The sequence below is a fragment of the Leiobunum rupestre genome, chromosome 8, assembly GCF_980474605.1.
Source record: "Leiobunum rupestre chromosome 8, qqLeiRupe1.1.hap1, whole genome shotgun sequence".
In the NCBI taxonomy this organism is placed as follows: Eukaryota; Metazoa; Arthropoda; class Arachnida; order Opiliones; family Sclerosomatidae; genus Leiobunum; species Leiobunum rupestre.
The window spans coordinates 41,664,094-41,681,643 of NC_143391.1; the positions used below are offsets into that span (position 1 = coordinate 41,664,094).

A 17,550-nucleotide genomic window follows, 5' to 3' on the forward strand; every position below is an offset into this window, starting at 1 on the left:
ATTAGTTAATTGCTAAGCCTAACCAAAGTTTATTTTGTTTTTCACAGGTTTCAAGTTTTTAAACCAGTATTCACATTTATTTTATCAGAATTTTAAATAAATAACCAAAATATTATTCATATTATTTAATAAATAGCTTTATTATTCTTTAAATTAAGTTAACATTTCTCAAACTTTAGTTTTAAAATCAGAACAAGTGTCCATTCTTTGCTAGAAAATTATTTTCCTCAATATCTAGAAAAAGTTCAAACCGACTGCGAGAAGAAAATATTGACAAAGGAAACATATGAATCTATTAGAATAACTTCATTGTCTACAATATCTTGCGTGTCATACCTCCTTAAATCTGGTTTCCAGTTTGTCTTGACAAGAAATGTAACGAGCGATGCTATTGAAATGTTTTTCAGCATTCTCAGGCAAATGGCTGGAGGGAATGACATGCTGGATGCAAGAGTCACTATATTCAGTTTGGAATCCATCCTTAAGAGATGCACTATATCATTATTTATTTATTTAGAGGTTATCTACAAAGCCGCATAGGCCAACTTATGTGTAGACTTACAGAATCGCAGGATTAAAAATGAACAGAATATAAAAAATTGTATAAAAGTAAGCAAAAAAAAATAATAATAGTAATAATAATGAGAATAATTAAAAGCAAAAAGCAAAGCCAACATTAAGAAAACGAGTAAAAAATAATTACGAGATCATGACCAGGCAGATAAATGTTAAGATAATAAATAGCGGAATTTGTGATAGTTAGATTGTGTCACAATATTTGATGGCAAAGCATTCCAATCGGTAATGAAACTATGGGAAAAAGAATTTAGTCAAAAACCTAAAACATCTAACGTTCCCCAAGACAGCTTCACAGATCTATCAGCCATGATTGATACTAGACTCGATGAATTTTCCACTATTTTTAACGGCAATGAAGTTACATTACCATCTGAAGTTACTGACATACTAAATGCTTTGGACGGCTAGCAAGTATCGCATACTTGGCTGATTATGTAGTACAAATCCTAGAAGAAAAACATTTTTGCGAATTGTGCCTAATTCTGACTCACCATTTAAATTATCCGACAGAGGAAACCTTAGGTATCCCCAGCAAAGCTTTATCATGTTAATGGCTAATATTGGATATAGTAACAACATTCTAGAGAGAGCTGTACCCTATCTTTGGGATTCACCTGCAATTTTTAAAAACATTGAAATCCACTTGTGGCCAAAAATTGCTCTATGCCCTTACATCCAATGTGATTTGAATAATAATCACCCGAATGAAATTGCTGATTTAATTTGTAGAAAGGTCGTACCCCTAATTATCACAAATATTACCAAAACTCTGTCCACAAAATTTTAGAAAGTGAAAGAACTTGTGCATAAGCCTCTTTCTCAAAAAGTACTCAAGTCGTAAATTCTAAATTTTTCCTATCTATTGTTTAGTTGTGTATCATTCAGTGGGAAATCCACCTTGGTTTATTATATTTATCAGATTTAAATACCTTCCAAGTTTCCATCACTATTTTCATTCATAGAGATCTTCCAAGTGACAGTTAGTTAATCCATGCCAGTATAAATCATCATTATATGTTAACTCATATTCCACCTAGTCAACACATATAAATTATCACACGTTAACCCATATTTCAACTAGTCAATATTTGAATAAATAATCATACTATGTTAAACAATATTCCAACTAGTCCTGTATAAATTATCATTATAATACATCATCCTATATTCTTAAAAAAACAAGTTAATACCTTAATAATAAACTTTTACATAATCTTCAAGAGAAGTCACATTTGTTTTCTTTTAAAATTCATTTATTTTACTACTTTAATTCAATTAAGTTTTTAAACATTAATACAAAACACAGCATCTGGAAGTTACTACATAACAAAAATACAGCTGTAAGGAGTTTGTTTACATTTTTATACAGAAACGTCGCCGGTGACTTCTGGCTCCAGAATGACCAAATTTCAATAACGTTTTTCAAAACTTTACTTTGCGTTAAAAAATCTGAAGAGGTGTTTAAATTTTTTATTATTAATTAACTTAAATATTACTAAAAAAATATTTTACAAAAAATTACACATTACGCGATAATAATTGAAATTCCAAAGTTCCGCGCCGTTCCTCCCATTCGATAACATGGCTGTGAATTTTCTCAAGGGGGGGCTAGACTAGCGCCATAAAACTATGTGAGAAGTTTTTGAACTAATTTCCCATACGCGATTTTCGTACGATCGCCTGGGCCGCTATGAGCGCGAAGCAGATCTCGAGACGGCCGTGGCTCAAGCATGGACGAATGCGTCCATGGCCAGGGCCGGATTAAGACTATTGGGGGCCCTGTGCAAAGTAGAATTTGGGGCCCCAAAAAAATTCTATCAATGTTAATGTGGTTATAAACATAAAATACTAATAGAAACATTTATTTCGAAGACGGGGGCCCCCTAACCTCATGGGCCCCTGTGCCTAGGCACACTTGGCACATGCCTTAATACGGCCCTGTCCATGGCTCAAGAGTTATAGTTTATTTATCTCATGAGTTATAGTTAATTTAGTTAATTTGCTTGGGACAAATAGTTTATTTATCGCAAGAGTTATATTTAATTTAGTTAATTTGCTTGGGACAAATAGTTTATTTATCTCAAGAGTTATAGTTAATTTAGTTAATTTGCTTGGGACAAATAGTTTATTTATCTTAAGAATTATAGTTTATTTATCTTAAGAATTGTAGTTGAATTATCTTAAGAATTATAGTTAAATTATCTTAAAAATTATAGTTTATTTATCTTAAGAATTATAGTTGAATTATCTTAAGAATTATAGTTTATTTATATTAAGAGAAATCGATAATGGTTGCCTGCAGACATTAATTTTTGTAGGGGCTGGGGCAATCTTCATAAACAGTATACTCTTACTTTTATTAGTATATTCAAAGCTCAATGAAATAGTTTGTTCTTAATCAGGATACCAGTCTTAATAGATTAGTTTATTTTAATGAAATAAATTTATTTTTTGAATATTTTTTTCCAAAGACAGTATAATTCATATCCTTTACCTGACATCTATGTGTCGAAGGTTTCATATGCAGAATCGACTCCGTAATTTTTTGCTATTTAGTCTTCCACGGACAGTTGTTCGAAGTGCGGTGCTGTTGACACTGTGGACCACATTCTCTTCGACTGCCCCGACCAGCCTACAACTCCGCTCTCCACAAGAGGCATCTACCTGATTCTTTGGATGGGGTTCTCATACTCCCCAAGGCGGTTCACGCGGGCTTCGCCAAGGTGGTCGCTGCCACCAGCGTCATCATCCGACGTGCCATTCGGATCTGAGAACTTCTTTCTGACATTCATTGTGTATTTTTACTCGGTCGTGTTTTATAGTTAAATTGTGCGTTTTCATTCTTTTTTTTTTCGCTCTTTCACTGGTTTTTTGTGTATATATATATATTTCTTCCCTTGGCGCGCTTGGTGTGAAGGCTCTACGCTATATGCACCAATTCCCCACACTATGTTATTCTTAAAATGGTGTAAAAGAATTGAAAGGGATAAAATTTTGCGAAAAACTTTTATTCTAAACTACTTTCAAAAAAAACGTACGGTTTCTTTAAAACCCTTTACACTGTACATGTATTATACCATATACATTTAGGAATGTTTTTACAAAACCTTTAACTTTAAGCTTTAAAGCTATGTACACAAGGAAAAGTCAGAAGGCACACTTTAAAGATAATTTAAAAAAACAAGGAACTATAAGAAAATATGTTTTAGAAGTAACTTCGTAGGTTTTTTGGGCCAAATTGGAAAAAAAACTGTCTCAGTCTTCACTTAATCCCACGCATCTTCTTCTTCAGGAACAATGGCGTTAGTAGCTGGAGTGCTAGCTCCCCAGTTCTCTTCACCTCCACCAAATGAAGAAGTTGTGACTGACTGATTCTGTCTGATGTCTCTATTTCCAAATCTCCTACCACCACCGCCGCCACCACCACCATAACCACCTCCCCTGGAAGCTTCTTCCAACCATTGTGGAACGTTTTGATTAGCCTGCCATTGAAAACAATTATTGATTAGTTATTCATTAAGTAAAATTAAATACATTGATCACCCTTACATCTCGCAAAATACGCAATAGATCTCCGGCTAAGTTACCGTCCTTTTCAGGATCAAAGAAACTACTAGCTTTTCCAGTGTTTCCGACTCTTCCAGTTCTTCCAATCCTGTGTACATATTCGTCTATCTCTTTTGGCATGTCATAATTAATTACATGTCGTACACCAGTTATATCAAGTCCACGAGCAGCAACAGCGGTTGCTACTAGAACTTTCATCTTGCCAGTCTTAAAATCATTCAGTGCTTCTTCTCGCTCTCTTTGCTCACGATCACTGTATAAAAATTGTGTATAAACTTAAAATTACATACTTTACGTTAATATAGAAAATTTAAATATACCCATGAATACTAGTAGCCTTTATGTCATTTTGACAGAGAAACGAAGCATTGAAGTCAGTGTTCCTCTTTAATTCCACGAAGACCAGAGTTTTGTCACTTCCTAAAACCAAAAAGTCAGATTAATAAGAATCAATAATTCCGGGACATTTTAACACTGACAAATACATTAGAGTAATATGATAATTGGTTGCATACACCAAGAACAGCGATTTCTAGCAATAATGTAATGTAAAAAGAGTAAAATTGGGAAGGAAATAACTTTAAACATAGCCAAGTAAAACTTTTCCACTAAGGATTTAGAACAAACTAACCAAATTCATTCAGCAGATCCAACAACTTCTGCCTTTTTTCGAATTGTCCAACTTGATAAAAGACCTGTTCCACATCAGCATTAGCAGCGCCAACGATTCCAACTTCCAAGAAAATGTAATGTTCATCCAAAAAGTCCTTGGCCAACTGTTGAACTTCCATTGGAAAAGTTGCGCTGAACATCAATGTCTGTCTTTTGCCTTTGGGAGGCATAGAGGGGTGATTTACCAACTTCTCTATGTCACCTTTGAAACCCATGTCTAAGAGCCGATCTGCTTCATCTAACACTAGATAGTGCAGTTGGGCAAAAGAAATCTGAAAATGTCATTAATTACTAAAGAGTGAAATTGAGAAACTCACAAGTATTTTAAAGCCTACCTTTCCCTCATTCACAAACTGCATCAGCCTTCCTGTAGTCGCTACCAGAATATGACAACCTTTACTCAGCCTGGAAGCTTGCACCCCAACAGCAGTACCACCATACACAATCGCAGGTTTCACGATACTGTCGTAAGAGAACTTGACGGCTTCTTGATAAATCTGAGTGGCTAACTCCCTTGTGGGCGAAATAATCACAGCCCAAGGTTCATAGGTACCCAGTCCTGGTAGATCATCGGCCTTAAACATAGTATCGATAATGGGCAAGAGAAAGGCAGCCTAAGAATTAACAAATTAATTATGTTAAAAAACAGTTGGAGACATCCACAATGAAAAGAATTCAGGGTTGGCACTCTTTTGGAATTTTTAATAAAACTCAAATCAATCTATTTTTTTTTTTCATTTAGTCTTCAATTAAATAAAATCCTAATTAAATTTATTTTATATTTCAGTTTGCTCAGATTTTCAATGTACCTATTTCTGGCCATTTTTAATTCCTCCATCAAAATACATTGTGCAATTTAAAATCAATGATTTTTTTAAAAAAAAATAACTATTTAAATCTTGATTTAAGAGAGTCAACCCTGAAAGAATTAGAAAACTCACAGTCTTTCCCGAACCAGTTTGAGCGCAAGCCATTAGGTCCCTCTTAGCGCAAAGAATCGGTATTGTGTATTTTTGTACTGGAGTAGGAGTTGTGTACTTAGCCTTTGCAATATTTTTATAAAGCGTTGGTCTAAAATTAGCCTCTTCGAAAGAATTGATATGTGCAGGACATTTATCTCCCGTAGCTTTAACTGGAATCGAGCTATAATTGGAGAAATTGATGCCAGCAGGATTGATGTTGAAAATTTCATTTTCACTTGTGATTTCTGGAGGCACGTAAGTCGATTTTGGTTTTCCTAAAAATAAAACAATCCAGACAAATATTAATGGGTGACCACAGACAAGCCCTTAAAATTAAAGGTAAAAGAAGAAATAAAAATTAAAGCAATATGTAGGCTTAAACAAATATACATTTTATATAAAATTGTTGAAGTGAGTAGAAACACAGCTTTCCAATTGCAAAAATATGATTTTGGTATTAATATTTTAAAACTTTTTTTTACTCTCAATAAATATTTAAAAAAAAGTCAAATTATAGGAAGATATTCAAAATTTATGAGTACAGCAAGATCTACTACCGGAATGGATAACCTACAATACTAAGCTAAATTTTTTTAACGTGTTTTATTGGATTTTAGAGGTCTGAAAAATACAACTGGATTGGGCAGTCTTTAACATTGCAGTGTTGTTATTGGGGATTATTATAAAACAGGGTTGTTTGATAATTATCCAACGAAAAATTAGATAATTATAGAATTTAAAATTTTAAATTAAGTTGGCAACACATGTTGCGCTGGATTTTGCAGTAAGTTTAATTTTAAAGTAGCAGTATATACAACAGTATTTATATAGAAAACTATCCAAATTGAATTTTATAAAATTTTAAGTTGTTTCCTACGTAATTAGTCTCACTTCAGAGTGAGGAACAAGAGTTCTAAGTTAATTTCATACACAAATCGGCTGACCCATGGCAAAACCTTTTAACCAACAAATTTTGGAAAATTGATTTTTATGCATCAGTATTACTAAGGCATGTACCAAAGTACTGTAGAAGTTTCAGGTAAAAGTCATAAATATTCAACTATTTATGACTTAAAAACTGGTTTTGGATTTTATAATTTTCACATTAAAAACCACGTTAAAATCTTTTAACTTAGGTTTTGAAAAAGTCAAATATCTCAAAATTATGATCGTGTTGGTTAAAAGGTTTTGCCATGGGACAGCCGAAATCCTGTATGGGTTATTTTAGAAAAAATAAAATAATTATCATAAAAATCAGATTTTATAATATTTAAAAAAAAAAAGATTTATTGCCAACCCTGTTATAAAATATAAGAACCACCTTGCCCACTACATTTTACTAGAATAATTAGTTCATTTAAAAGCAGGTTGCAATTAAAGTTCATGAATGCTTATGATTTGTTAAGAAATTATATCTAATTCTCTAAATGTATTTTGGTCCGTACAACAAAATAGAGCAATGGCCTCCCCAATATTACAATATACAGACCTTCAGCACCCTCTCTGGTATCAGGATTTGGACAGTCTCTGGACATGTGGCCTTCTTCCTTGCATTTAAAACAAGCTGTTGATGAAGCATCACTGTTGGGACACTCCCTTGACATGTGACCTTCTTGTTGGCATTTGAAACACTTCTGGGGTTCATTGCTAGCTGAGGGACACTCGCGGGACATATGTCCCTCTTCTCCGCACTTTCTACAGGCTAAAAGACATAAATAAAAGTTAAATAAAAAGTAAATTAATTTTTAAGAGAAAATAATAATACCTCTTGGTTTTTTCAACCATTTGCCTCAGCATTTAAAAATTAATAAAAACCCTTAACACCCAATTTAACCTCAACACAAATAGTTAAAAATAAATATTGAAAACAATTACCTCTGGAAGATTTGTTAGCATCAGGGTTTGGGCAGTCACGACTCATATGACCTTCCTCATTGCACTTAAAACAAGCTACAAAATAAAATGTTAAAATGTAAAACCAACTAAAAAGCTTATCTGGCTGAAATATAAGCATTAAAATTGTTTGTTGCGTGGAAACTTGATAGAAATAATGCGAGGATTATTGTTAACTCAACCTTTCAAAACACTACTTTAGTTTATAATTCTGTTAAGTGCAATATTTTAAGAATTCAGCATTGCTGCCTTTCCAGGCTATCAGTGGTTGGAAACTAAGGGTAAAAGTTATCTACAAGATTTCTTCCTAACATTGATATGATAATAAGGTTTCATATATTAGCATGAACTAATGATTAACAAATAGCATACAGCGTAAAAGCAAAGTTATTGTACACAGGGTTCCCCACTTCTGAAGTAAGCCGTTTATAAGCTCAGCATAGTGTAATCTCTTAGCCTACAAAACTTAAATTTTGCGCAACCTACACTCAAAATAGTGAACTTTTTAAAAATGAGCATTTTGACCCTTATTCATTACTTAATTGACACTTTAGACAAAGCAGAAGTTTAAGAATATTTCTTGAGCAACAAGGGTCAATCTGTCTATACTACTAATGTAATTGGCTTGGAATTTGAAAAATTTTATTTTATAATCCTAGATAGAAACTTTTCCAACAGATACGTAAATTTGGATTTTAAGTAATCTTACGAAATAGAATTTATCTAATGATGTAGGTTGTTGCTAGCTTAAGGTCAGCTCTTAAGCTTCGAAGTCTTTAGCAAACATCTTTGAGGAAAATAAACCTGCATCTATTACTCCAATCAACAAAGTATGTTCCCTTCCAAGACATTTTGAAAGAAGTTTCAAGCTAATTTAATTAGCGCTATAGAGATGATTATTCATTTAAAAATAGATTATTTTCCATGTCTCAGATTTAAAAGATAAAGCAAATGAAACAATAGCAAGTCCAAAAATTTTCTAACAAAACCAAAAGCCGCAACTATCTAAAAGTGTGCCAAATAATAATCAAGCCACCAATCTTGACCAGCCGAGGGGTTGCAATGTTATAGGAAGTTCGCAAAAAAAATATCAGATCAACAACCAAAAACATGTGCAGGTGGGCTTTGGACTCCAAACAAAAATTGAGCACAGACAGATACCTCTGTTGGTGTTTTTTTGGTGGACCCTAGAATCCTTAGGATTGAAACGATTTTGACCGCCTCGTTTGAAGCTTTCTGTAAATTTCAATTCTCTGCTTGAATACCAAGACTTAAAACAGTAAAATGTGACTTATTAAAAAACTACACACAACCAAAATGTATTAGCCCAGGAGTTGTTAGAATAATTAAAATATATATAAATAAAAATTAATAACCTCTGGATTTTTTGGGCTCAGTACAGTCTGAGGAGCGATGACCCTCTTGGCCACAGTTGAAGCATGCCCTGTCACCACCTCCTTCTCGAGGCTTTCGTGGCTCAGTGCAATCGGATGAGCGATGGCCCTGCTGCCCACAATTATAGCAGGCCCTGTCTCCCCCTCCGTCTCGAGGCTTTCGTGGCTCAGTGCAATCAGATGATCGGTGGCCCTCTTGACCACAATTAAAACAGGCTCCCCCGCCTGCTCTGGGCTTGCGAGGCTCTGTACAATCTGAAGATCGATGACCTTCTTGTCCACAATTGAAACAGGCTGACAAATACAAAATTTCTTCAATATATAGTTACAACGGAGCTAAATTATTTAAATTTACCATTTGATCTGGTATTTGAAGCTTCAGGACACTCGCGGCTCATGTGCCCTTCTTTTCCGCATTTAAAGCAGCTGGATCCACCTCGTTTAGTAGAACCAGAGTTTCCACTATTCCCCCATGTGTTATTGTTGCTAGTATCCTCACCCCAAGTATTGTCATTTGATTGGCTTTGCTTCGGGGCCCAATCACCACTGCCATTGTTTGAAGCCACTGGAGCCCAACCATTATTAGTGCTAGTGGCACCAGTATCATCCCAATCATCATCATTGGATGCATTTCTTGAGGTTTTGGTTGCTGTAACTTCATTACTGGCAACCGTTTTTTGCACCCCTAAGCCAGTAATCCCTCTCCCGTACCCTCGTCCTTTCGACAAGCTAATGTCAATAAAAATTTCATATAAACAAATTTAACCCTAAAATATGTTAATAAAATGTAAACCACTTGTTCTTACCCAACTCCTCCAAATGATGACATTTTTATTTCAAAACACCTTTCCTAATAAAATAAATATTTTATAAAATGGAACTTTAGCTTTTACCTTTCAAGCCAAGGGTTAGCAAAGAGAACGTTTATATTGTCTGCAGTGCCTAGCCAGCGCCAAAAGAAACGTTGGGTTACAATAAAAATCCAATAAACGTAACTGAAACCAAAACCTTAGGAAGAGCTGCAGCAGGAAGCTACCGAGCCCTTATCTACTAGAGCCTACTGCTGGTCGCCATATTTCAAGGACAACAACTTAACGAAGCTTGCTCTACCTCAGCTAGATTAGGAAGCCGCACGTGGGAAATGAATTTCAGGCGGGAAAACTAACCAGACTTAAATACAACGCCGTTCAAAGATTTGTTTATTTTAACATTTGCGTAATAAAATACAATTCCTTTAACTTAAATCGAATAAATAGAAGATTAAATTAACGGGCCTCGTCTCTTAACAGCCTTGTTTTCTGACAAAATGACCAACTAGAAAATGTTTAAGGCTACTGTGCTTAAATGTCATTTACCCAAGCTTATATCAATTTCACATAGAAAATATTCAAAATATAGTAGAGATAAAGACAAATTATTTACCAAAAAACGATGAAATTCTCTATATAAAGTTTTCTCAAGCGGATTAATTAGGATTTCATTAAATTTCCCTAAACTAAAAGCGTCCTCGCTCTTTAACGCTGATCTCGAGTTCTCGACCTGTCGGCTCGCGGCGACCTTGGATGAATATAAACTACGTGCCTCTCGAAACTCGAAAGTTCGAAACGAAATGACGCCGAGTCGACGACAGTGACCGTGTTTGTAACTTGTAAGAATCATGGATTCTCAGTTGGTATGAAAACTGACCATGGAAAATATACAAAGGAATATAAACTTTCACTCTGGCTCTAAAATATATTGTATCTCGACCAAATAATATAACTAGCGAAAAAAATTCTAAGTGCCAAATTTTTTTATCATCGTTATTATAATGTTAAGGCCGGCCTAGGGTCGACTAACTAACTTACAACGACGACCCTTTCTCGTGCTATTCTTTCAGTGAGCTCTTAGAAGTTAGAGATGATTGTGCGTTAGCTAGTCCATGGGTCATGGCCCGAGCACAGAGCACCGAACGCGGGAAAAAACGTGCCACAGCCAGGGCCGTACTTAGAGGTCTCGCGGCCCCGGGCGAAATGCATGGGCGAAACTGAGTGTAGCGGCCCTCCGGTATATACATCCCTATGGTAAAATTTTAGCGGCCCTGGGCGACCGCCCTGCTCGCCTCCCCCTAAGCACGGCCCTGGCCACAGCTATACTGTTAAAACAAGGAAGAAACTCCATGGTAAAATTAATAAGTTTATCTAGTCTTGGGTAGTTTTACTAGGTAAGGGTTTTTTCCGTATTTACAGGAGTAAATACACAATGATTAAGTTTCAGTTTTGACCAAACATTTTAAATATTGAAATATGCATTGAAATATACGTCAAGTTATACTAGTCACAATTCAATGATATCGTCGTTCTAAAACTAAGGATTTTCGCGGGGTACTTCCAATTACCATATATTTAAATAGACGAGGCTTAAGCCATAACATTATCTTACGTTAATTCGCGACCGAAATGAGTTCAGGTGGCGTAAAGGTGCTAGCTTCCCCGAGGTTGCGCCTATGTTCTAGCATCTGCTACAGGAAAATTAAAATAAGTAAACTTATCAAAATGTAAACAAACGATGCAAAAATTATATCATTACTTATAAAGTCAAATTTACGAATAACGATGAGGAAAATCTAATAGCCTCTGCTTTACCCGCTACCTATCTAGGTTTCAATGGCGAACCAGAGGGCGTTGCGATAGTTTTCGGTCACGAATAGACAAAAATCTACGGTACCTGACATGGGCGTCGGAAAGTTTGAAACGTTAGAGGCCACAGTGCACACATAGGTAAGGGTTAGAAAATTTCAAGAATATCTCGACATAGGTTATCTTATCGTATAGGGTGAATCCATAATATTTCGTTCATTAAAGAGCCAAATAATCGTTTTAATTTCGGACGCCGGAGTGAAGGTCTTTTATGTCTTTAATACCTTTAATTCTTTAAATTTAAAATTTTTAACTAGACAAACTTTTGGAGGGAGCAATTACATTGCGTCACTGCACTTAACGGTTATTACAAAAAAAACGGTGAGTTATTATTCCTCTTCTCTATTTTCTATGGACGTACTAATGGAATTTTTTTACAACAACACGTGATGTTGCCGTGAACTTCGAACTTGAAGGAGTGGCTTTTTTTAGACGATTTTTTAAACATAAGATAAATAAAAGTAGTATTCGGGGTAGGGAAATTTTCAATTTTACGCTTCAGTAGCAAACAGAAGAATATGTGAACCCAATAGCCCGAGAGAAAACAAGTCTTATAGTTGGCAAGTGTTTAATAGAATCAGGCCCGACAAGAGAGGGGGGAAGACGGTACAAATTAGCGGGGCCCATGTTTGATCAAACGAGTAATACTTCTCCCGGGTTTCTCTCCAAAAAAGTATAGATTTCTCCAGTAGAAATGGCTCACTTGAGGCGCGGTACTTATATTTTACTGGGGCCCAATTTCCGTCGAGAAAAATACACTCGGTGGCACCAAGAATGTATTTATTTCTACTCAGGGAGAATGAATATGTCGAGACTATCGACGGACACATTGAGGACCTAACCCCGTCACGCTAAGGGGGGGGGGGGAGGGAAAAAGGAGGCGGTCTTATTTTTTGCGTCCTCGCTGCAGCGTTAATCGCGTCGAAAAACGTAATTTTTAAGAACCAATCAGATTGCAGTATTATTTGATTTTATTAAAGCGGAGAAGCATACCGGAGGGCCCAACGGGTGGAATTGAAGAAACGCTAAAAATAATCTCGACATATTAATTATCCCTGAGTATAAATAAATACATTCTTGGTGGCACCTAAAATATATATAAAAACCATGGTTTAATATTGTTTCCCTTTTACACAGGCTTTTCTGCTTTCTAAATTCATTTTTGGCAGACTTCTTTGGTTTGATAATACGATAAATTGTATTTATAGAAATTATTAAAAGCAAAATTATTACTTGAACACAACATCACAATAAACAGTTAAACTAATTATAAATGCATGTGCCATATAAATCTGAATTGATTCTAAAAACTTAACCACAATTTAATCAGAGCATGGGTACTTACTATAAGCAGCCCCTAAACTTTTAATAGGCCGAAAAAAATATTTCGCCTAAGTAACAACTTAGGCGAAATATTTTTATCATTTTTCCGTCACTAGTTCACTACTAGGAAGGGAAAGTAAGTCTGTGACCCATAGTGCTTTTCTTTTACGAACCTTGGTCTGTGACCAGACTTGTAAACAGTGTTGCCAAGTTTTGAAAGTAAGATTTACCTCTCAGGGCTTGCCACCACCCTCCTACGCATTGTAACCCGGCCACCTGAAATTATGGCTTCAAAAGTCACTTGATGACTTAGGCCTAAGGTGGTGCCTTGGGTATTAGCCTAGCTGATTATTACTATTATTATTAAGGTAAAAATTTCCCTTTTTGGGTCAAAAATTCCCTCCATAACCCCAACCCCCTTACATTCGTGAAAACTCCTCGGAAAACAGGCACAATATTTCGGGAGCGACCAAATATTTAACTTTTTTAATGAAATTATAAGAATATTTAAAAAAATTACATATATGTGACCAAATGTATTAAATAAAAGACAACAAAAACCAGGCATAAGCTATATAATTGTGTTTTGAGAGCCGCAATGGCGGAGCAGCGACTTTCAGATTTGACCTTGAGGGGATAGAAAAACCGGAATCTACTGCGCATGACGAAACTATCGCATGCTGCCTTCATTTTTTCTATCTTATCTCTTATCCCCCCAAAATTCCCGCAAAATATGAGTATTTCGAGAATAATTCCCTTTTCCCCTCCCCGACAATTTAACGACGAAAATTCCCGCAAAAAGGGAAATTTCCCGCTCATTGGCAACACTGCTTGTAAATAGTGTTTATTTTTAAGAGAGTTCACTGGACCCGGACCCCTTCGCCGATCAATTTTTTCGACGAGTCCAGGACTCTTCCCTCTTTCTTCGCCCCCCCCCCCCCTCGTTTAAATGTATACTCTCTTTTACGCGCGTCTTTCCCCCCATCAAGGACCCTCCCACGATTTGCTCCACAGGCAGCTGCCATAGACGTATTGCACGTAGCTCTACCGTGGAAAGTCCTTTCCCCCAAAACCCGTTCTCTCGCGTGTAGCACGGTAATGACGACTCCCGTAAAATACGCGCGTAAAAGAATCTATATGTTCTTTAATCTCTCTTTATTCCTCCATATTATATTCGAAAATAAATGGCACCTAACCAGGCAAAGCCTATAAAAATTTTATTGTAATTATAAAAGAGACAGTCAGTAATCGAACTACAGCATCAAAGTTGACATATTTTCATATATAATCGTGATTGGGTAAATTAAAATGCTCGTAAATATTATCCCATTTAATTTAACCATTAAAGTCTTCATTCCAAACCCATAGAGCTTAATTTTTTTATACCTTTATTCATTTTAATAAAGCAAAATTTTGGTCTTCAATGGCACTGTTACAATTACTGTGCCTAATGGAATACAGAGCAAGACTATTAATTATGGACAAATAATTTCCATACTTCGTTAGTCTTAGACTAATGAAGTATGGAAATTATTCCCCACACGGGCCACACCTGTTTAAGTTAAAAGAGGTTTTTCCCTGGAAGACCCAAGTTTTCCAAATTTGTCATTGGTCATTGTTAATTTCTATAGACCTCACAGATAAGTAGATAGGGGAGCTCTAGCTCCGCGGGGAGTCCGACTAATATTCGGAGAGCTGAAATAGCAGATGCCTCAAAGAGAAAAATAATTCTACTTTTTACTTAATTCTCGAAATTTTCCCTCTTTTTACACAGCTAACGATATAATTTGAAGGAGACCAAATTAATTTTTTTAGGAGTCCCATGATTTTTTTCAGGGGTTTTTGACGCGTGGGCTGCCGCTATTTACAAGTCTGTGTGTGACGTATGTTCAACAGCAGCGCCATCTATGTACAGATATCCAAACTATAAAAAACGTTAAAAACAAATTTCGTCTGCTGCAGGATTTTTGTGGGAAACATAAGCCTTAGCAAGAAACGTGGCCTTACGCGAACGTTTCTTATGATCAAAAGCGACATAAGAATTGGAGGATCTGTTTGCTGTTTTATTTAGATGCTATTTAATTAACATTTATCAAAAACATTAACAAACCTTTTCTTTGGAGAATCCATCGCTTCAAACTTGCGGATTCACAAATTGCGAATTCGTTAAACTGCAAAAAAAAATCGTCGAAGTTGGCCGTAAATTCCGACCAATCAGAGAAATCCTCTTTTTTCGCAGGTTTACGCGGGGGAAGTACTGATGGGAAGTCTCCTCGTAGGATAATATTTATATCCGCCTATTCATTTGTGGCAGATTTATTTGATGTTATAAAAGAAAAAATTGTATTTTTAGAAAATTCACAATTATTACTTTACCTGTTTTTTTGTGAAATTGTGTTGTGTTCCACTAATTATAACTGCATACAAAAAATAAGTCTTCTTTAAACATTCTGATTCCATCTCTATAATCAAACAGGCAAATGTGGTGGTAACTAGCCAATTTAAATGTTGAATTTATGCAGTAACGCACACAGTTTAAAGACCAATTTTTCAGATCTCAATTATCGCAAGAATGTAGTCCATAACAATAATAATATAATGATACAAGTTTTGCATATTTTGCTTTATTTCTTTTATAAAAATTTACATATTTGTGAGAAAAAACTATGACAGTAAAAGAACTTATTTCCAGGCAGATTGACTCCGGCCTAATGTTTACAAAGCGCACAAACGAAATTAACTGTTGCAACGGAGCTATATTCTTCCAAATGGCTCCAAATGTTCCTTATTAAATGGGCTCCAAAGTCAGTAAAGTGCGAAATTTACGGTTGACTCTGCCCGCCTCTGCCAAGGCCATGTGAGGAGTGGGGGGGAATGAAAAGGCAGAAAAGCATGCTCAATTTTTTTGCCACCGAACTTTAAAGCCCCTTTAATACATATTTAAAAAATATTAATAAACTTGACATATTTACCGTTGTATTACGTTATTTTCCAAAACGGTATCAAAATCGAAAAAACCCAGCAAATCCTATGGGAATTTCCCGAGCTGGGCTATCGAAGCATCGTGTGCAGCTTTCATATTTATCCGCCGAGAGATGACGCGTCGGGCGTAGCGTAGTCACTCTATCGCCTCTCATTGGCTGAACGGCCCCTGGCGAACAGGCAACAGGCCCCGCCATAGACGGCAGCATTCTAGGTACCTATGAGATTTCTATGTCCGGAATATGGCTCCTATAATTTTCTTATTTTTGATGCTAAATAGAATGTGAAATGGTTGATTCATGTGAATTTATGACGCTAGTAAGTACAACTAATTATTGTTAAGTATTAGGTGGGTTTGTTTCGCCTGTTATGGCAACTTATGGGTTTTTTGAGCAGCTTAAAAAGTGTAGCCCTAAGACGTCATTTTACTCCAATTCTAGCTTAACGAAAAAAACAAGTTGGAGTAAGAATTGAGCATAGAGATAGAAAATAAGTAGAGGCCCAATGAAATCTGAGGGTTTGTTCCGCGTTGCTATCCCCCTACGCGAGCTATACGTTATAGGGAAGAAAATACGTGGCGCCACAAACGGCCATCTAAGAAACTAAACTACCTTTATGGCAAGTGGCAACCAGAATGTAAACAACGTCGATATTTCGAGAGAAACAAGTTCGCCAAGAAGGTGATAATATTATTTCATTGCCCGGCTCTCAATCGAACCGTTATATATCAAGCAGAGATCGGCATTCTAATATACAAAAGAGAGCCCCAGCCTAACCTAGGGCATTGGCGATCTTTGAAGCCCAGAGCCCCCCGACCTATGATATCAAGTTTAACAGTGTTAAAGTGGTTTCTTTGAAATTTAATTTAACAACACTCTCTAGTACAAACGTTTTTACTATAGAGTGTTTTTAAATTAAAGCCCGCGACCTTCTGAATACCACGCCCAAGCCACGAAGAAATATTTCGTATGCTTTTGGCAAGTTCTACACGATGATTTTAGTAAATTAAAAGTTGGTTTTAATCAATAAAATAATGTAAATATAATTTTTGTACTTAATTTCCATCTACATTTCGATAGAGAGTAGGTTATTTAACCATTTGATTATGTCTTTAAAGGAGAGAAGGGGGAGGGGAATGGCGAAGTCTAAGGCCTGCTCTTGTATCGAGTATAAATCATGCTAGATCGCGTTGAAAGAGGTTCCGAAATGACTGACAAATCGAAGTGTTAAATTAGTTAAGCCTAACGTCTATAGTGTGAATGATACTTTACAAGATAAAATTAAGAATTGGAACTATCAAACAGGTCATTTTGTATAGAATCACAATTATACTCTTAACACAAAGAATACTTTAGAGCTTGAATTTGAACTAACGAATTTATAATCGGCAAAAGGGATGATGTGCGTTATAAAAATCTAAGACAAGCTAAAATAGACGAGGATGACTATTTGTATACTTTTGTGGCGGAGGACCTCGTTCCTTCCCCCAAAAAAAAATAA

At 35.7% G+C, this 17,550-nt stretch overlaps 1 protein-coding gene and 1 long non-coding RNA gene across 5 annotated transcripts; both read right to left on the reverse strand.

Annotated features, from left to right (window-relative positions):
• Window positions 1-166: 166 nt before the first annotated feature.
• On the reverse strand, window positions 167-2,260 carry LOC149933385 (uncharacterized). Of its 4 annotated transcripts, none has more exons than XR_016472909.1 (6): window positions 2,109-2,260; window positions 1,770-2,028; window positions 1,509-1,612; window positions 704-1,025; window positions 337-480; window positions 167-254 (listed from the first exon to the last, which is right to left on the reverse strand). It is a non-coding gene; the product is annotated as an uncharacterized LOC149933385 (long non-coding RNA). The 4 variants fall into 4 exon arrangements; XR_016472907.1 differs by having other exon boundaries at window positions 704-1,193; XR_016472906.1 differs by having other exon boundaries at window positions 704-1,321.
• Window positions 2,261-3,566: 1,306 nt separating this feature from the next.
• On the reverse strand, window positions 3,567-10,252 carry LOC149933386 (putative ATP-dependent RNA helicase Pl10). Its single transcript, XM_090155371.1, has 13 exons — window positions 10,234-10,252; window positions 9,874-9,917; window positions 9,423-9,796; window positions 9,050-9,361; window positions 8,835-8,909; window positions 7,656-7,730; window positions 7,270-7,482; window positions 5,760-6,055; window positions 5,154-5,432; window positions 4,778-5,090; window positions 4,467-4,566; window positions 4,129-4,399; window positions 3,567-4,061 (listed from the first exon to the last, which is right to left on the reverse strand). The coding sequence occupies exons 2-13, from the start codon at window positions 9,894-9,896 to the stop codon at window positions 3,846-3,848; spliced, it is 2,547 nt and encodes an 848-aa protein (XP_090011497.1). The 5' UTR covers window positions 9,897-9,917; window positions 10,234-10,252; the 3' UTR covers window positions 3,567-3,845.
• Between the last annotated feature and the right edge of the window lie 7,298 nt (window positions 10,253-17,550).

Excerpts from the sequence above, each read along its gene's own strand:
- LOC149933386 (XM_090155371.1), bottom strand. The coding sequence starts at position 9,896 with ATGTCATCATTTGGAGGAGTTGG. Across the intron at positions 7,731-8,834 it reads CCAAAAAAACACCAACAGAG|CTTGTTTTAAGTGCAATGAG; the intron begins GTATCTGTCTGT and ends TTTATTTTGTAG. Across the intron at positions 4,567-4,777 it reads GGATCTGCTGAATGAATTTG|GAAGTGACAAAACTCTGGTC; the intron begins GTTAGTTTGTTC and ends TTTTGGTTTTAG.